This window comes from Eubalaena glacialis, chromosome 17 (assembly GCF_028564815.1).
Source record: "Eubalaena glacialis isolate mEubGla1 chromosome 17, mEubGla1.1.hap2.+ XY, whole genome shotgun sequence".
NCBI lineage: Eukaryota > Metazoa > Chordata > Mammalia > Artiodactyla > Balaenidae > Eubalaena > Eubalaena glacialis.
In genome coordinates this window covers 63762800-63784904 of record NC_083732.1, presented here as the reverse complement: position 1 = coordinate 63784904, position 22105 = coordinate 63762800, and the positions used below count along the sequence as shown (strand labels likewise).

The 22105-nt window shown below is 32.8% G+C and overlaps 1 protein-coding gene across 3 annotated transcripts in view; it reads left to right on the top strand.

The window, feature by feature from the left end:
* Positions 1-22105, top strand: part of CSMD3 (CUB and Sushi multiple domains 3) — a 1197799-nt gene that overhangs the window by 554897 nt on the left and 620797 nt on the right. For all 3 annotated transcript variants that reach the window (XM_061171997.1, XM_061171996.1, XM_061171995.1), the window contains one exon: positions 13327-13448. In XM_061171997.1, the coding sequence (XP_061027980.1) occupies positions 13327-13448 (122 nt within the window). The remainder of the gene's footprint in view (positions 1-13326; positions 13449-22105) is intronic.

Genomic DNA, 22105 nt, shown 5'->3' with positions numbered 1-22105 from the left:
TTTTCTTATACACAATATGTTATTTAGTGCCCCTTTTCCCTCGGCCTGGAAGCCCATCCTGAATTTCTGTTCTAAGTTCGTGTGTCGTAACTTTTCAAGATTCAACTCTGACGTTATCTCAAGGATGCCTTCTTTAAACTCCCAGGTTGCAAAAATGTCCACTTTTTATGCTCCTATAACACCTGCTTACCTTTATCTAGCACTTATTACACATTATTAAAATAACCTCTTTGTATCTAACTCCTCCTTAAGACTTCAAATCCGTTAAAGAAAGGATCCTATCTTATTCATTTTTGCATGGAAACATTCTAAGTCAATGTTTTGTGTTGAATAAATATCTTCCATAAAATAATTATAACAAATCATGACCAGATATTCATTTGACCTTTCACTAGGTTGAAAGATTGTCACAAATTACAAGTGATATCCAATGTCCCTGAGACATTTCTTTGATGAATTGCCTCTTTTTCTTGCAGTTTAACTGAAACATTTAAATTGTAAATGTTGGCCTTTTTTATTTCTTATATTTAGATATATTTCACTTTATTTAATTATTCATCAATTAAAATTTCTATTTACTATGTGTTATAAACTAAACCAACTTCATGTCACTTAGAAATAAAAGAAATAGTTGCTGACATAAAGGAACATAATTGCTTGTAGGTAAACAAAAAGATAGAGTGTTAAAGCTCTAATACAAATAAGGATATGGGAGAATGAATTTTAGCTAGCAGGTTAAGAGCTAAAAAAGAATATTTGAGATGAAGAAAATAGCATGTGAAAAGCTATGGAAGTAACTTAGAGCATGGTGCATTTTAAAATTACAAATTGTCAAATGAAGTTCCCTGCCTTTTTAGATGTAGATCAGATAGTCTAACCTCTGATTTCAAAGGAGGTCTAAACATTTCTCCAAAGAAGACATACAGATGGCCAAGAGGCACATGAAAAGATGGTTAACGTCGCTAATTATTAGAGAAATGCAAATCAAAACTACGATGAGATATCACCTCACACCAGTCAGAACGGCCATCATCAAAAAGTCTACAAACAATAAATGCTGGAGAGGGTGTGCAGAAAAAGGAACCCTCTTACACTGTTGGTGGGAATGTAAATTGGTGCAGCCACTGTGGAGAACAGTATGGAGGTTCCTTAAAAAACTAAAAATAGAGCTACCATATGATCCTGCAATCCCATTCCTGGGCATATATCCAGAGAAAAACATGGTTTGAAAGGATACATGCACCCCAATGTTCATCATAACACTGTTTACAATAGCAAGACATGGAAGCAACCTAAATGTCCATAGACCAATGAATGGATAAAGAAGGTGTGGTACATATATACAATGGAATATTACTCGGCCATTAAAAAGAATGAAATGATGCCATTTGCAGCAACATGGATGGACCTGGAGATTATCATACTGAGTGAAGTAAGTCAGACAGAGAAAGACAAATATATGATATCACTTGTATGTGGAATCTAAAAAAAATTATACAAATGAACTTATATACAAAACAGAAACAGACTCACAGACTTAGGGAACGAACTTATGGTTACCAGGGGAAGGGTTGGGGAGGGATAGATGGGGAGTTTGGGATTGACACGTACACACTGCTATATTTAAAATAGATAACCAACAAGGACCTACTATATAGCACAGGAAATGCTGTTCAATATTCTGTAATAACCTAAATGGGAAAAGAATTTGAAAAATAATAGATACTTTTATATATATAACTGAATCACTTTGCTGTATACCTGAAACTAACACAACATTGTTAATCAATGATACTCCAATATAAAATAAAAATTAAAAAAATAAAGGAGGTCTAAACTCTTCTAAAAGGTTTTAGTGAATTTCTTGCTCATAACTGGAAACTTAATGTCTAATGGTTAATTTTGTCTTTAAGTTTCTGATTTCCGGATTATTTCTGTTCTACATAAATTCAAGTAGACATTGTCCCCAATTTTATCTAAACAGACAAACAAATACAATTTTTAAATATGCAGGTGATAACTAGGTGATAACTTGCTTGATTAATCTTCTGGATAATTTAGGAAAAGGAGGGCAGTCTACATCAAAAGTAGGCAAACAACTTGAAATTCAATATTACATACACTTATCTGTTAAATTCTTTGTCCTCCCAGTTGCTGAAGTGTTTTTTCCTCTGACTTCTTCACTACACACCATCCTCCTACTCACATCATCTTATTCCTTACTCTTCTACTTCCCATTTCTTTTCCACCCTCTTCCCTTACCGGATGGCCGTAAGAACACTATAGTTTCCATGTATGTTGTGCATGATAATTCATCTCATTCTATCCTACCACCTAATTTGTTTCTCCCACTGACAAACCTAGATTAAGTTGGATTTTCTTTTATTTTCATCATAAAGCATGATAAAACATTAATTCATGTAAATCATTTCTATTACTGACTTGATGCTATATGTGCTCTCATCCTAATACCAATGGGATGTTTCAGTGAAACAAAGCACAAGGAGAGGCTGTATTATATGTAAACATGACCTTCATGACTAGATTAAATTACTCACAACTAAGAACTAGGAAAAGAAAAAAAAAATTGCTTACTTTTTTTGCATTGGAAATCTATGTTTATTTCTCATTTTTAATAGGAATTTCATTTGCTGGGTTTTAATCAAATTTATCTGATCCTATGCAGTCTGCCTCTTGCTAATTTGAATTCTGTCCCTTTCATAGCATGTCCTCTGTTTTCCAGTTCCCTGCTTTGGGTTCATTTCATTATTATTCCGCATTTATATGCTTCCTTTCAGCGAAGACATGGATTAGACTTTCATTCTTATGCAGATGACACTAAGATGTATTTGAAGATTAGTCCTAATTGTTACTCTACTTCTGACATTTTATCAGCTTCTCATGAAGACATAGAGACTAGGATGTCCAATTAAATGTTATTAAACTGAACTACTTTTTGATAGTTCCAGACACTGATTTAAATAGGTTTTATCATTCACTTTCAGGAGTGTGTGTGTGTGTGTTTCATGACCAACAGTCAACAATATGAGAATCCTAATTGATTTGAAGAACTGTTTCTATACCTGTTTGTCTGAAGTTTAATAACAGGTCTTAGTTTAATAATTCAACATTTTTTCAGGTAGTTGAAATTATATACTATATTAAATAATTATTAAACAAGTAAAGTAAGAACAAAATGAAATTCTGACATATTGAAAGCATTATAACCATATTTCAAGGCATTACTTAAATCTCCTTTTCTGGATTTAAGACTGTTATAGAGGAAACTCCAATGTAGAATTTCACTTCATAATAAAAATAACTCTGTGTGAAACTTTCCAAACTATTAGCAGTTTCCTCCCCAGGAAAAAAAAAAAAAATGCAAGAGAAAGATAAATTGTTTTTGAACGTAGTCCTTCAAGACATATGCCAAATATCGTGCGGAAAGAGTAGAATTTTGACACTTAAGTCATATATCTGTACCTTATTTAATGCAGTTTATTTTCTGTGTGAAAACTCCACAATTCCTATTTATGTCCATTAAGAAAGCAGACACTAGTTCTGGTGGTATTCTTCTCATTTGTCCTGTTTTCCTTTGTCCACTTTGATAATAAATTTCTACCAAGCCTTATTCATTGTTTACAGCAAATCTTTTCTGATCCCAGTTAAAAATTAATTCCCAAAACCTTTTCATTTTCAAAGCATTTTTTCTTCATTAGGTTGCTAATAACTTCGTTAAAATTTTTACTTTAATTTATAAAATATTTTTCACAACTTTAAAAATATTTATTTTCTGTTTGAACTAATATAGCTTTTGTATCTCCTATAACTTGTCTTAGAAATGTTTAAATTTCTTGAGCCATTTTATTTTCTCAGTCATTTTTTATCAGTAGATTATTTTATATTCAACGCATATACATCTGCCAACATGGGGTGTTTTTTTTTTTTTTTTTTTTTTCCTTAGAATGTCCCTAAAGCATTTTCATTCAACCATCTCTAATAGTAATGATCACATATTAATTTTAAAAGATGTCTCAAAAAGTGTTACATGGAAATGAATACCTTGTTATTGTTGTACAAGTTCACCCTCAATTTTTTTATAATGTTTATTCTTTATAAGGATTCTATAAAAGCCGTAGGAGAAAGACTCCCAAATTACTACATAAAGGGGGGCAAAACATAGAAATAAAACAATTATTTTTCTATGTCACTTCATATGAGTAGTCTTTCCTGATCTGTTATCTACTTCCATAGCCTTTCTTGATCTATTACTTCCATAGCATCTCTTAAATCCAACTTTATCTACTAGTTTAGTATTTCTCTTCTCTTCTAGACTGTAAACTCCATGAGGGCAGAGACCTTTACTGTCTTCTTTACCTTTCAGTGTCTAGCACAGTGTGTCAAACAGAATAATGCACTCATTTAATGTTTTTGGAATACATGAATTTGCAGAATAAGTATTGTACAGCATTTAACTTTCACAAATAAATTAAAATGTATCATCTAAAATTAGTATGTAGAATTTATCAGAAAAATTACATTGAAATGTGAAAGTTAATTTTTATTTTCAGTGAACAATTTGATGATTACATTCACTGAACAAAAGTTCTTAACTGTTAGATCATATTTGTTTCTAGATCTGGAACATATTTGATCAGTAAATAATAAAAATATCAATTTTGCTTTGTGGCATTAATAATGTATTGCTATAATATCAGTTTAAATTTTATGTTTATATCAGCTTATAATATAAGCTTAATATCAGTTCATATCATAGACATGTAAAGTTTTAGGTGCTAGATTCTTACTGAAGTTTACAAAACTATAATAAGTCTGATTCCCTCAAACAACCACCATCGAATATTTCTTACTTATAACATATAATTTGCTTACTTCACTATCTTGGAATCCAAAATAAATTTACATTTTTAAAATTGTTATTAAATGACTGGACATACTATCACCACTCTCTTTTTCCTCTCCTGGGTCTTAGTCCCAGGAGACAGTCTTTTGGAGAGAAAATAAATAATTAAAATCAATCCAACAAAATCCCTACTTTCTGCTTTAATCAAATGTCATAATAAAAACACACGCTAACAACCTTGTTGCAAAGTATAGATAGTAAGGATAGAGTTTAATTACCACTAGTGGTGTTTAGGCAAAGACAGATTAGAAAGAAATTGTGAGTAACGCTTGCCCTAGTTTACCTCTGTGAGATCAGGGATAGCTCCCTTTCATGTCTAGGAGGTAACCATACCATGTATCTCCATGTTCAAGTCCCATTGAATACTAGAAGTTGTCCATCATTAAGTACCAACACTTACTCAGTTTTAGTCGTTTTATGTTTTTCGCTAGCAATATTTATTGTCGTACCTAGCAGGGCCCTATCAGAAACCCTAACACAAATAAGTTTTTTGTTGGTACATCTCCCATAGTCTAAGCAATTCTGGTTTGGTGAAGCTCACAAAGTTTGGGCTATTCATACTTATTCATTGTTATATACATTCATTGTCATACCTTATTAGAACGTCTAATTTTCCAAGTTACAAGTTAGAGTTTCTAGGAGCAATAGAAACTCTACTAAGTTAAAATTAATGCCACCTGCTTTGTCTATCACCTCTTGTGTAACATAAGAAATATAGTTTATTCTGTGGCCAATGTCAAGTTATTCTCAGAAATGATCTAATACTATGAGTCTCATCCCTGAATAATAAGAAAAGAGATCACTGTGGATATTGAAAGATAGAAATGGAAATACTTCTGCTAGGGTAAGATCACAATGTTAATTCACAGGTGAAAGAAAAGGGAAATGTTACAAATACATCAGATTTCAAATTGATTTTTTTTTACTAAAAAATCCATAATTTTCCATGTTTCATACATCATCAAACCGTTCTAATAACAATAAAGCTATGTCTCTGAGATTGGACAACAACACAACTTCCAGGCTCTACTAACCTCATTGCACCTATTGGGAGAAACCATTAAGAGCACAGAGATAACTGCATAATATAGTGTAAGGTCATTGTATGCCTGTCAGAGAGAATGGGTGATATAGTGTAACTGTCTAAGTTTACAGGTAAAAGAATGAGATTCAGATGGTTTGGATTTGCTCAAGTGTGAACACAAAGTAAGTTGAAGATGGAGGGATAGTAAAGATACACAAACTACAAAGCTATTTGGACTTCATCCTAAAGACTCCATTAAAGACATAGGCTATCGTGCCCCTCATAACAAAGAATTGTTACTTGCTAGAAATCTTCCAACATACCTAAGACACAGCCTTAGGGCAGGAGACATTAGAGATTAATTGTTCACAGAGCTGTTAGTGAATCCTAGGTGGATGACAATGTCCACAAAAGGGTGGTGGCCTAAATTGCCACTACATGCAAAGGGGGTGGGGGGAAGAAAGATAGAAACCAGAAACAAAATCAAATATTTGTTGTGACTCTCATTATTTTAATCATGGTCTCATTCATTCCTGTATTTAATGAGTATCTACTATGGGCCACACGCTGTTCTAGGCACTGGAGACACCATGGTGAACAAAACCTAGTCCTTGCTCTCATGTAGCTGTCATTCTAATAAGGAAAAGAGACAGTAAACAATGGTATATATGTGTGTGTGTACACATGTATGCATGTGTATATACTTTGTGTAAATATGTATATCTCTGTGTATGTAGTGTATGAAGGTGATACTTAAAAATCTAAAGTTTAGATAGGTTAGTCATATAGATTAGTCAGAATAGACTATTTATTAAGAACTGTTTGAGGAGAAACCTATACAAAGTGAGAAAAAAAGCAAGTACTAACGTCTTAAAGTGGAAACATTCTCACTGTTTAAGGAATTGCAAGTAAGTGAGTGGAAGGAGCTTTAAGGAATTTTCAAATCCTGAGAATATGTTGGAACAGGATCACAATAGTCCCTCAATATTATTAAAAATTCATGAAGATTCTGGAAGAAGAGAGTGAAAGAGATACTTCAGGGTTCAGTAGACCCAGAGACCACTATAGACCGGACCCAGCTGGTATATTCCATGCAAAAAGAATATTTAACCTGAGAATTGTATCTTTCTTATTCAGCCAAAAAATAAATTTTTTGCTTCTCTTACTTGAGTAGTTCAAACATTGTATCCAGCATAAATCTAAATGCCTGGAGGTTACAGTTGAACCAAAACATGTTTCATTGTATTTAACCTTTTTCTTAGGTGTTTCTCAAAGCATAGTTAACTCTATGTGCTTGACCTGAGGAAAAAATAGGACTATGGTATATTGATAGAGAGGTTAAGGATGAATTTTGTTTGTTTGTTTTCTGCTACTATACTTACATCGTTTTCTTGAAAGGGCATAATCCTCTTAACAGTAGCTCACAGTGTCTCCTTATATATAGGCTCATTTTACTTCGAAAACAAGACTAGAAAAGGATAAATTAGCTATTCTTCTCTACCTTTTAAAAAATATAGGTGGAACATGAATAAAATATACAGAATATTGTAAAATAACTATGTTAGAGGCACTAAGAGTTAAAATAATCATAGATATAAAGACTATATAAAAATTAGCTAATTTGTATCAATTCATTTTAAACTGCTGAAATCAGGATGTTAACATCTTTGTGACAAGCCTTCCCATCCAGAACACAACCTGTCTTTTCACTTACACAGGTTTTATTTCATTTCCTTCAGAATTTTTTTTATGGTTCTCTTTATAGAAGTCTTGTACCTTTCTTGCCAAATATGTTTTTCAAAATTACACATTTACTTTGTTGCTTGTGTGAATTGGATCTTTCCATTTGAATTGCCGATCATTATTGGTATAAAAGAAAACTTTAAGTTTTCATATGCATGTTTTCTTCAAAGCCAGTTTACATGACTCTTAAATATAACATAGTATAAATTGTAGACAAATTATTAGCTCTCTTGAGTTCAGGTAGGCAAATTGCATATTGTAAGTAAAAAAAATGATACCTTTTTATTTTATAATCCTTTCCAAATTTTTCCTACTTTATTGCATTACCTAGAACTTCTGAGATAATGTTGAATGCTGTCACAGATTTTGAGCATCCATGTTTTGTTCTAATCTTTAATGGCAAAAGTTTTCACATTTTATTATATAGTCTAGTACTTCTTTTAATTTCATACATTCATTGTTACATTTAGAAAGTTTTCTCCTTTTTCTACTATTTCTGTGTTTCTAAAACTTAAATCATGAATTTCTGCTTTATTTATGAAACATTTAATAAGCATCTACTGTAATCACATTTATCTTTCTCCTTTGTGTTATTAATGCTACATTGAAGAAGAAAATTTGTATCAAAATAATGTATGAGTTCAATATAATTCAATAAGACTACCAATCTTTTTTAAACTTCACAAACTGACATACCAAAAGTTCATGGAAAAGTAGATATTCAAGAATAACAAAGAAAATAATGAAATTGAACAGTGACGAGATTTGCAATGTCTATATTAAAAGTGATTAAACAGTATGGTATTTCAGAGAAATAATCATAGATAAGTGAATCAATACACAAAATACCAGTTCAGATCCATGTATGGATTTCTGAGAGAAAGGGGGGGTGGAGCATAACATAACATAATACATATGGCATTTTAAATTGGTGGGGAATAAAACAGAGTTTACTATAAATGCTACTGGGAAAACAGATATCCATATATTGGAAAGTATAATTATCTACCCTACTTCACACCATACAAAAATAATTTCCAGATAAATGAAAAGTTTAAATATAACATAAAATTTGAAAGTATGAGAATTAAACATTAGATGGTGTTTTCAACCTTTTCAACTTTTGAAAACCTAGATTTGAAGAAACCTTTCCTAACCAAGACATAAAACACAGCTACCCTAGAGGAAAATACTGAGATTTACATGTACTTTTAAAAAAGTTTTCAGAGAAAATTAAAAGCAAAGTTTACAAATTAAAAAAAAAAAAGGGAAAGTAATTACAACATGCATAAAAAATGGTTAATACTGATAATATGTAGGAAACTTCTGTAAAACCATGAGAAGAGGACAATTGAAACTAGAAAAAGTGTACATGAACAGAAAAATCAGAGCAAAAGAAATAGAAATAACAGTAAAAACTTCTGCTAAACCATACTAATAATGTAGAGAATTGGAAATCAAAATGTTATTAACATATTTAATGTAATGACAAAAACACAAATAGATAACACTATTATTTTGGTGAGAATGTGGAGACCTATTCTTCTTTATACCATTTTTGAGAGTATACTGAAAAAAAGTGTGGAGTAATTTACACATATTTATCCAATTTTTAAATCCTCACATATCGTAGCTAAGTAAGCCTTTGAAGAATTCATTCTGCCATGATAGCACAAATATAAAGAACACGTATTAGCACAAGTATAAAGATATAGGTACCAAGATATCCATTCCTGGATTGTTTTATAGCTGAAAAAATTAAAACAAACTTTCACTAGCATGGGCTGTATAACAAGCAACCACAAAATCTTAGTGGCTTACAAGATAATTTTTCCTTTCAGTTATATTGTATGTTGGTTGCTATGGGTCAGCTGTTGCAAATCTGCTCAAATGGCTGGTCTTCTCATTCCCCAGCGCAGGATTAAGGAAACCCCTAATTACCATGTGCTATTCTCATAGTTGAAGGCTGTCAAAAATTTCCAATGCATCCATCAGCTACTGTTGGGACTGTGAAATCTATTAAATAAATCCACATATGCTGACCTAGAACAGTATTCATGATACATGAGGGGAAAATAAGTTTCAGAGGAATATGTATAGAATTAGCTCAGTTTCTTAAAACACTCAAACACACAAAAAGCCAAGAATTTTGTAAAAACATGTACACCTACAAAAAGAAAATATTTGCAGAAATACAACCTTACTTGTTAAGTGGTTACTCTTTGGTTTGGACAGAAGCAGTCAGGAAGACCAGCATATTTATGGGTGATTCTTACTTGACATTTTATGAGAGCTTTTTTCTTTATTTTTATGTGAAAAGAAAATCATTTTCAAAAAAGACAATTTCCCAGTCTGAAACATATTTTTAAGGATTCTTTATCAGCATGTAGAGAGCACATATTTTACAGTCCATTTAAGAGCTGTGCCAAAGAACTTGGATATTTGTTCTTTTAGTAAACATTTCTACGTCATGAAGGCCAATGCACTAGGAGTTAATGAACAGAGATGATAAACAAGGCCTGTCCACAAAGGACTGTAAGTGTTTGCACATTTTAGAAAACAAAGCATGCCAGAGAATTACCAAGTAGTAAGAGCCACTCGAAGTAGTATGTCCAATTAGAAAGATGTTTCTACTAACTTCAAACCAATCATGTGATTGCTCTAAAATTCTTATTGCTATAAAGTTCGTAAATATTTTATATTGCATTCTTTATCACATCACTATCACTTAAACACCTTTATGGATATGCCGTTCAAATGATGTGCTGTGAGGACTACAATCCATTACAGAACGCTGAGTGGAAGAATTGGGAACACTTCCTATAGAAAGAAGTGGCACATTGGTTTAACTTTGTTTAAATGAATAGATTTTCTGCAGGCAAATGTAAGAAGGAATAACATTTTAGCCTTGGAGAACAGCATGGAAAAAGTGGAAAACTATAAAAGGTATATATATTCAAAGAAAAAAATAATTTATTTTTTTCTGGCAGAAGTTGAGTGTATGACAGTATAAGATGGCAGGAAGTTGTATTGGAAAATAAACCTATATCCTTACAGGAATGATTTTATATTCTATTTTAGGCAGTTGGTAATTTATCCTATAGGAAACAGATCAAGTTTTTATGCAATTAAGTGAAATAATCAAATTTGTATTTTAGAAAGGTAAGGGTAGTAGCACTAAGGAGGATGGAACAGAGACTGAAAATGGAGTATAGGAAAGGAGTTAAGTAGCTATACCTAGTCTAGGAAAAAGATGATTATGAAGCACTGGGTATTGGGAAGAGAAGAAAAAGAAGGATAATAAGATGTTTCAGAAGTGGAATACATAGGTCTTGAGGAGTGCATATGTACGCATGGGAAGGAGGTGGAGGGGTTAAAGTTTTCATTAAACACTTTAAAATATTTCATGGAATGTCCAGTAGACAGAGAAAAAATTTACTCTAGAAATCAAGAGAGATGACAAAATTGGTGATGTAGATTTGAGAGCTGTCAACACAAATGATCATTGTTGCCGTAAAATTGAATTGGAATAACTATTCAGAGAGAGCATTGAACAAAGAGAAAATAGACTGTGAAATAAATTTAATCTTATGCTACTTAAGGGTCAGATGGGAAAAAAATAGAACCAGAACACAGGGTATGGAACATAACTATTCAAAGAAAATAGGCCTAGAATCAAGAGATTCAGGACTATGTAAGGGACAGCCGAGAATTTCAAGTTGATCAATACTTTCCATTACTGCTGAGAGATTAAGTATGTAGAAAAAAATGAAGAAATACTATTAGGAGGTAATTTCTGGCATTGTGACAGCAATTTCAACACTGAAACAAGAGAACTTAGACTGAAATACTTTCAAAAGTGAATGGGGGAGAAAAAAATGGAGTAGTGAACATGGAAGACTTATGAGAAGTTGCAATATAATGATCTCACTTATATGTGGAATCTAAAAAAGACAAACTCATAGAAACAGAGAGTAGAATAGTAATTCTCAAAAGTGAGTCTGGAGGTGCTAGGTTAAAGGGAACAAATTTCCAGTTATAAGATGAATAACTTCTGAAGATATAATGTACAGTGTGGTGAATATAGTTAATAATGCTGTATCACATACTTGAAGGTTGCTAGGAGAGTAGATCTTAAACATTTCTTGCTACACACAAACATGCACAAGTGATGATTATTGTGAGGTGATGGAGGTGTTAATTAAATCATCATGTTGTTCACCTTAAACTTACACAATGTTATATGCCAACTATATCTCAATAAAGCTGTAAAAAAGAAACCAAATGTTAAATATTCAGAAATTTTGTGAGGCCTTGACAAAGCTTTGGTAGCCTAAAATCAGCCAAGGTATTTATACTATGGAAATTGGAAATTGAAAAAAAAAAAAAAAGTGAACAAGAGAGAAGAAAATGGAGTAATGAACATGGAAGACTTACAAGAAGTGGGGTAGTAAATGAAAAAGGGAAGGTTGGTAATTGATGTTGAAGGAAGAAAAATACCATTTGTTAATTTTTCCTTATTATAATATAACAGTTTTATTGTTTAAAATATAGAAGTCAGACACAAACAAGAGAAAATTAAAAGTAACCAATAAATCACCACAAAGTTGTCTAGAATAGATTCATGCTAAAATATGAGCTAAAGGGGGAAAAAAACTAGCTAAAAAACACTAACATACTAGAGAGACACACATTTTATGATAAAAAGATAAGACTTGAAGTTGGAAGACCTGAGCTCGAATCTTGACTATGCTATTTACTAGCTGAGTGATCTTGGACAAGTCAAACAAACTTTAGGGACCTCCATAAACTGATCTTTAAAGTGATTATATGTAAAGTTTTATGTGCATATGAAAATCTATATTAAACTGTACATGACTTAAAAATACAATGAATTATTATTGATGGATTGGAAAAAGATGACTTAGGCAGGATTTTAATGGAATGGGGCAAAAAAAATGCATATCAAAAGTAATGCCACCAAGAAACTTTTGTGGTGCTCAAGAAGGAAGTCAAGACAGATACAGTGTGGTCAGAAACTCTTTTGTTAATTAGAAGAGAGAAGGGTTAGAAAACTGAGGAAATATTATAACATGACTTTTGTGGGAATTTCTTGAAATTACTTCAGTGTAGCTCTTTTTGTTATCTGAGTGGCCCAATTCACAGTTATAAGAACAGAAAAAGTAGTTTTAATATTGATGTTTCAATTACGAGTTTTATGCTATTATGCTATTATGAGTCCTAGTGTACTTAATAAATAGAAAGGAAAACACTATTTAAATTGCTAATCAATCCAAAGATTTGCTTCTTCCTCTTTGTAGAATTTTGTTAACACAATATTGAATAAATATAACCTCTCACTAATTAAACTAACCTATTTACAGTCAGAGGACAATTTATCATGCTTCACACTTTTATTCATAACTAGTTTTCGATTAATGTTTAAAATATGAGCTTGTGAACTTCAGGGTGTAAAAAACACTCTCATTTCGATGTCACATTAGAATGTCATAATATATATTTCAATGTGGTTATTATTTTGCAATTTTGAATTTAAAGTCTATTTGCAAGTTATTTTATTGCTATGATTTTGCATGTGGCACGCTCACCTTTTAAAATGCAATTTCTCTTTTAGTGAAGACATGTGGCTCTAATCTTCAAGGACCAAGTGGAACCTTTACGTCTCCCAACTTTCCATTCCAGTATGACAGCAATGCACAATGTGTCTGGGTCATCACAGCGGTGAACACCAATAAGGTAAATGAAAACCATCTCTGGTGAAAAAGCATAACCATAAAGACAAAAACAAAGACATCATGAGGGAAGTGCAGTGAAGAAAATTCATACCTAACGTATGATTTCTGAAATATTTCCTACTTATCCATTATATAAAACATAAACTTATATGAGAAATACGGAAAAAATGTTAAAATACTGCAGTTCTATCCCAACTAACATATAAACGACAACACATTAAAATTATAAATTAATGTTTTCTGAGACACGCTTTTGAAGGTTGTAAGTATACTTTTTTTTTTTTAAAGAGGCCATAAATAATGGCTTTTCACTTCATATCTTTCTGCTTGACATATCATTCAGGTATATCATGTTTTTATACATAGCTGCCTTTCCTTTCAGTGTTTCTCTATTGCCACAGATCACATAGCTTTTCTTTATTGTAAAAAAGTTATTAATGTGCTCTCCACTAATAGAGGATTCATATTATGGGTACTTCTAAAGGTTGGGTTGTCTTTCTATTTGACTAAAAATGAATAACACATCTAAATATGTATATGCCACAGTACTTCAAACAAAATTATAATGCTGAATGAACGCAAGAGCAGCTGAAAAATTAGCAAGTTTTCTGTTTCTGTTCTCTCTATCCTGCTTCTCCTTGTAAGAATGTATAGCGAGGACCTAAATAGGAAGAGTCAAAATTCCTCTCAGAATATATGATATCTTATCTGAGTTAGATTAAGGAAAGGTTGGTGGTAGAGTCCATAAAACTACTTCAGATTTGTAGTTCAAATACTGATTTAGAATTTACCTACTAACAACTTTGATCAAGCTATTTAACCTCTCTGAAATTCAGTTTCTTTATCTATAAAATGTGAGTAATAAGAGCATGTATTTCAAAGTTACGAGAAGTAAGTGAGGTAATGCATACAGAGTACTTAGCAGAGTTAATAAGTACTTAAAAAACATTAACTCATTATTAGATACAAAGTATACTATTTTCCAGACTGTTTTGGGTTTTATGTTCATAAAACAATCATAAGAGTAGCAGGGTTGTTTTAAAAATCAACTCAGTGGTCAATTACACTTGCCTTATAGGAGAGGCCTGGTTTACGACTCATAAGAACTAGGTCAGAAGCCTACGCTCCCCTAAACTATCTGTATAAACCTTGGGAAAATTACTAAATCTAATCCTTCACCTTCACAAAGGAAATCATTTTACTTACCCAACCCATGTTTTCAATTCAATTCAATTCAATTCAGCAAATGTTTATTTATCGAATACCTTCTCTGTGCAAATTATGGGTTGTTAAGGAAAAAAAATCATGAACTACTTGAGAAAAAATAAACCCACATTTATTGAACGTTTAGCAACATGCTGGGTACCATTCACAGCACTTTTCATGAATTATTTAATTTTAAGACTTCCCTTAATAGATAAATAATTTTATGTCTGCATTTAATAAAGAAGATAAATAACGTGTCTAAGATCACATAGGTAGCAAAGGTCAATGCTGTGTACTTTATAAGATGTGTGTTATTTACAATGACGTATCTCACACTAAGACATAAGTATCTTATACTAAGATAAGCGTGAAGCAAATTCATTGTAAAGTATGGGAGAAACAAACACATTGTATTAATCTTGTATTGAGATAGAAATCTTTTTTTGTGTCATAGCAGTTACCTATAATTGTCAGCAAAATGTGGTAATTATCTCCTGCTCTATAAGATGTCTACTTTGCTAAGCTTAACTCATTTTAATTATTGAATTACCTGAAGTTTCACAGAGGTCATCACATTTCTCCTTGCTTTTCTTAACCAATCTACCAGACTTTTATCTATTCTTTCTCTCCCTAAAAAAATCGAATTTATTTTCTAAGGAAGACATAATTACTTTCTTTGCTATTTTTATCAAATAGCTGATTGAGGACATTAATTTTTGATCTGTTGGTTTATATCCATTTTAAGGTACCCTGTAAAAATCCAAGCATTTTCAACCATCTCCCACAATTATATTTTACATTGTGGCCCAGTTCACTCACACATACACACACACACACACACACAGACACACACATACATACATAAAATGCTACAAAATATTTTTCCCTTACTACATGAATGCAATTCTCTGTTTTTGATTCTAACTTGTTGTAATCTATTTTTAAACTACTGGTCATGCCTCACTAAATCAATTTTATGATGCACTACAGGTTATAACCATATATTTTGACAAATACTGTTGGAAGATTTGCTTACATAGATTACCATGTCAGAACTCTTTTGGGAAGACAGTTACTGGCATAAACCACAGACACAGAGCTCTCTTAGTTGGTATAAACCCAAATTAACCAAGATACTTAACCCCTCAATATCTATGATTTTCTTCAAAAGTCATTGCTCATGTTTTTCTTTATGTTTGATAATTTAAAAGCAATCATTGGGGAGGGTTCAAGATGGTGATATTGGAAGATCCTGAACTCAACTCTTCCCACAGATACAACAAATATACAACTACATATGGGATAATTCCCTCTGAAAGGGGACTGAAAACACAACAGAATCTCCACAACAAAAGGTGAAAGGACAGCCACAAAGGGTAAAAGGACAGTTAGGAGAAACAGAGATGCAGTCATGCCAAGGAAAAAAAACACACCCCAGCCACAGCGATTCACAGTCTGGAAGGATCACAAGGTATGGATATTTTCCTTGAGAAGCAAGAGATTTGAACTTCACGTCAGGCACCCCAACCCTTAGATCCTTCACAGGAAAGATGAGCCCCTAAAACACATGTCTTTGAAAACCAATGGGTAATACATCCAGGAAAACTGTAGAACTACAGGGAATGGAAAACTCACTCTTAAAGGGGTCATATGCAGACTCAGTCAACCTGAAAACCAGCACAAAATCACCAGATTGAAAAGTGATTTCAATCACTTGAAAAGGTCAAAGGTAAAGGGGACTCCCTTACTGATCTTAAAGTGTCTGCTGGAGAGGCAGGAACCAGTTGAGATGCTCTCTGGGGACTAAGACACTGGTGGGAGCCAGTTTTGAAATCTCAGGGTACCTTGCTAATACCATCTCTGGAAAGCACCATTTATGAAATCTCCATCTAACCTGTTACTGCCAGTGGATGTGCCCTACAAAGAGCTCCACCTACTCCTGTGCCTTGGCCAAGCCACAGAACCAGCTGGGATGTGACTCTGCCCTGCGTCCACCAGCTACCATGACCAGGCCCTGCAGCCAGCCATGATAGAGGCCAGCCCTGCCCACCAGCACACTGCAGCAGCAGCTGCAGCCCCTCCACAGCAGGAGGATGCATGCAGTCCACATAGGGGACACCCCTTGAGTGCCTGGCACTTCTGAGCCCTACAGAACATCTCCTACATAAGGTCACTCCTCCAAGACTGGGAGAGGTAGCTGATTTACCTAATACATAGAGACAAATACAGAGAATTAGGCAAAATGAGGAGACAGAGGAATATGTTCCAAGCTAAAGAACAAGACAATGCCTCAGAAAACAAAATAAAGCAGAGTTAAACAATCTACTTTATAAAGAGTTCAAAGTAGTAGTCAAAAATATTCTCACTGAACACAGGAGAAGAATGGACAGACACAGTGAGAACTTCAACAAAGAGACAAAATATGAGGAAATACCAAACAGAAGTTATAACTGAACTGAAAAATACACTATAGGGGTTCAAAAAACAAGTTGAATGAGGTAGAAGAATGAATAAGCAAGCTGGAAGACAAGCCAATGGAACTCACCCAGACAGATCAGCAAAATGAATAAAGAATTTAAAAAACTGAATACATCTTAAGAATCCTTTGGGACAAGATCAACAGGAATAACATTTGTGTTATAGTGGTCCCAGAAGGAAGGGAAAGAAAAAAGGAGAAAAATTATTGAAGAAATAATGGCTGAAAATTTTCATAATCTGGAGAGGAAACAGACATCAAGGTCCAGAAAGCACAGAGAATTCTGAGTTAGATGGACCCAAAGAGACACATAACAAGACACATTATAATTAAAAATGGTAAAAGTCAAGGGCAAAGAGAGAATACTAAAAGCAGCAAGAGAAAAACAACCTGTTACATGTAAGGGAAACCCCATAAGGCTATCAGCAATTTTTTGTTTTGTTTTGTTTTGTTTTGTTTTTTTCAGCAGAAATCTTACAGGCCAAAAGGAGTGGCATGACATATTTAAAGTGCTGAAAGGAAAAAACAACCAACCAAGAATTTTGCAATAACATACCCAGGAAGGTTATCATTCAGAATTGAAAGAGAGAGTAAGAGTTTCCCAGGGAAGCATAAGCTAAAGAACTTCACCACCACTAAACTGGCCCTGAGAGAAATGTTAAAGGACCTTCTTTAGACTGAAAATAAACGTCAGTAATTAAATACTAATAAAACAAAGTAAAAATCCACTGGAAAAGGTAAATATATAACAAAGGAAGTATACCAATTACTTATAAAGCAAGCATGAGGATTAAAAGACAAAAGTAGTAAAATTAACTAAAATTACAATAGTTAGTTAAGGGATACATAAAAAGATGTAAACTGTGTCATCAAAAGTATAAAACACTTGGGGAAGTGAAAATATACAGCTTTGGAATGTGTTCAAATTTAAGTTCCTAACAACTTAAGACAAACTGCTATTTAATTAGAATGTAGTATGTGAGCCTCATGATAATCACAAGGAAAAAACGTTAAGTACACAAAAAAATGAATAGAAATTTAAAAATATTGCTAAAGAAAACAACCAAAACCCAAGGAAAAGAGAGAGGAAGAAAAGAACAGAGAAAAACTACAGAAACCAGAAAACAATTACCAAAGTGGCAATATGTACATACCTATCGATAATTACTTTAAATGTAAATGGATGATATTTTCCAATGAAAAGACCTAGGGAGAGTAAATGGATTAAAAAAAAAAGACCCATCTGTATGCTGCCTACAAGTGACTCACTTCAGGAGTAAGAACACACACGAACTAAAGGTGAAGGGATGGAAAAAGATATTCCATGCAAATGGAAATGAAAAGAAACCTGATATGATACTCATATCACAAAAAGTAGACTTTAAAATAAAGACGATAATAAAAGACAAGGGCATTACATAATGATAACAGAGCCAGTCCACCAAGAAGGTATAACATTTATAAATGTATATGTACCTAACATAACACCAAGATATATAAAGCAAATATTAACAGACTTAAAAGGAGAAATTGAAAGCAATACAATAATAGTAAGGGACTTGAACACCCCAGTTACATCAATGGATAGATCATCCTGGCAGACAATCAATAAGGAAACAATAGACCTAAACAACACCTTACACCAAATTAAGTCCTTAATAGGTATATAGAACAGTCCATCCAAAATCAGCAGAATACAAATTCTTGTCAAGTGCACATGGAACGTTCTCCAGGATAGTTCACATGTTAAGGGCCCAAAACAAGTCACAATACATTCAAGAAGATTGAAATCATATCAAGCATCTTTTCTTATCACAATGGCAAGAAAATGGAAATCAATCACAAGAAAAAAAATGGGAAAAAAATACAAAAACATGGAGATTAAGCAACATGCTACTGAATAACCAATGGGTCATGGAAGAAATCAAAAAACATCTAGAGACAAATGAGAACGTAAATACAACGTATCAAAATCTATCGGATACAGCAAAAGAAGTTCTGAGAAAGAACCTACCACAAACAATTATACACCAACAAATTGAACAACCTAAAGAAATAGATAAATTCATAGGAACACACAATTTTCCAGGAATGAATCATGAAGAAATAGAAAATCTGAATAGACTGATTACTAATAAGGAGATTGAAGTAGTAATCTGATACCTTCCAACAAACAAAAGTCCAGGACCAGGTGGCTTCACTAATGAATTCTACAAAACATTCAAAAATTTAATACCTATGCGTGTCAAACTTTCACAAAAAATTAAAGAGGAAGGAAGCCTTCCAAATACATTCAAAGACATTTTATGAAGCTAGCATTACCCTGATACGAAAACCAGGGCAAGGACACCACACACACATGCACGTGCGTGCGCACACACACACACACACAATTAAATTATGAGCCAATATCACTGATGAACACAGATTCAAAAATTCTCAACAAAATATTAGCAAACCTAATCCAACAATACATTGAAAGGATCATACACCACAATCAAGTTGGATTTTTCCAGAGATGCAGGGATGGTTCAACATCTGCAAGTCAGTTAACATAATGCATCACATTAACAAATTGGAGGATAAAAATCATATGATTATCTCAATAGATGGAGAAAAAGCTTTTGACAATTTGACATACATTTATTATATGAAAAACTCTCAACAAAGGGAGCAAAGAACATACGATGGAGAAAGGACAATCTCTTCAATAAATGGTGTTGGGAAAATTGGACAGACACATACAGAGAATGAAAGTAGACCACTATCTTACAGCATACACAAAAAATAACTTAAAATGGATTAAAGACATGAATGTATGACCTGAAGCCATAAAATTCCTAGAATAAAACATGTGCAGTTGACATTGACATTGGTGTTTGTGGATCTGACTCCATATGCAAGGGAAACAAATGCAAAAATAAACAACTGGGACAACATGAAACTAAAAAGCTTCTACACAGCTAAGGAGACTGTTATCAAAATGAAAAGGCAACCTACTGAATGGAAGAAGATATTTGCAAATAAAGAGTTAATATCCAAAATATATAAAGAACTCATACAACTGAACAATAAAAAATAACATTAAAAAAATGGGCAGAGGATCTGAATGGACATTTTTCCAAAGAATACTTATAAATGGCCAGTAGGCACATGAAAAGATATTTAACATCACTGACTATCAGGGAAATGCAAATAAAAAACACAATGATGTATTACTGCATACCTGTTAGAATGGCTGCTGTCAAAAAGACAAGGAATAATAAATGTTGAAGAAGATGTGGAAACAAGTGAACCCTCATATACTTTTGCTAGGACTGTAAATTTGCATAGGCACTGTGGAAAACAGAATAGAGGTTCCTCAAAAAATTAAGAAGGGAACTACCATACGACCCAGCTATCCCACTTCTGGGTATTTATCCAAAGAACACAAAAACACTAATTTGAGAACATATATGCACCTCTATGTTCATTGTAGCATTATTTACAAAAGCCAAGATATAGAATCAACCTAAGTGACCATCAATGGATGAATGAATAAATAAGTTCTGGTACACACACATACACACACACACACACACACACACACACACAAAATGAAATACTACTCAGCCATGAAAAAAGGTGAAATCTTGCAATTTGCAACAACATGGATGGACTTTGAGGGTATTATGCTAAGTGAAATAAGTCAGATGGAGAAAGACAAACATTGTATGGTTTTATTCATATGTGGAATCTAAAAAACAAATAACAATAACAAGCAAACAAAATGACATAAAAACAAGCTCATAAATACAGAGAACAGATTAGTGGTTACCAGAGGAGAAGGGGGTTGGAGGGGTGAGTGAAATGGGTGAAGATTTGAAACTGGTTATTATTGGATGGAACTGGTTTCAAATCTGGAGTATCCTCTTACTAGTTATATACAGTTTTAGGCAGGGATTTTTCTTGAGTCCTCTGAACCACAGTTTTTCATCTATTAAAGTTTCATCTATTAAAGACAATAATGCTATATCATAAAGTTGTTTTACTCATTAGATAAGAAAATGTGAAATGTCTAATTCAAAGATGACTTTAAATGACATCTATTATTATTGCCAAATGTTGCCATCTCAAGTAATATGCTTCTGTTTATTCTCCTTAGTTATTTGTCAGATTTAACTTATGTATTGATGCAGAAAAAATCACTACATTATATTTTCTTCCATATTTGATTATGTGGTTGAATAATATAAAGGTGACTGAGTCTAATACTAAAATATTAAACATTAAATTATAGTCATTTTCACTAATCAGTTTACAAACATTTCCATTAAGCTTACTAAAAATATGACTAAGCATTACAATCTAAAGAAATATATGTTTTTTAAGTTTACCCTTTCCATTAGCCTCTCTAAGGGAATATTTCTTTTAATTGTAACATTTCAGTGATGAATAGAACCGAGAGATTCTTCATAATAAGTTAAAATATTAGAACTGCTACTTTAACCTGGTCATTGAATTAATTGTTCTTCTTGCATTAAGATATGCATTTAACATTAGCATATGTGGTAAATAAATACATTTCAGCTTTGAGCTTTTCCCTAATTTCTATGAGGATGATCTTCCTCAGTTAGGTGGTCTAGTGCACTTGTCTTTAATAGGACATGTGTAGACCCCTGGGGTATACAAACAATTCCCAAGTTGTACGTGGGGCACCTGGACACCATTTTCAGATATTTCATTTTCTAACATTGTCTTGCCTGAAAAAGCACCTCTGTTTGTTCTCTTTTATCACTTTCCCTTTTGTGGTTGTCTTTACTTTCAGAACAATGATGTATATTACTTTTCTAGCTGAAATATTAATATTTTACATTGCTTGAGTGTAAATAAAACTCTGGATATCCAGAGAGGAAATTCCAGATGCATAGCTCCTGAAGGAGAGTCCTTGAGAACAAAGCAAAAACTAGATTCAATAAGAAATATTTGAAGGAGAC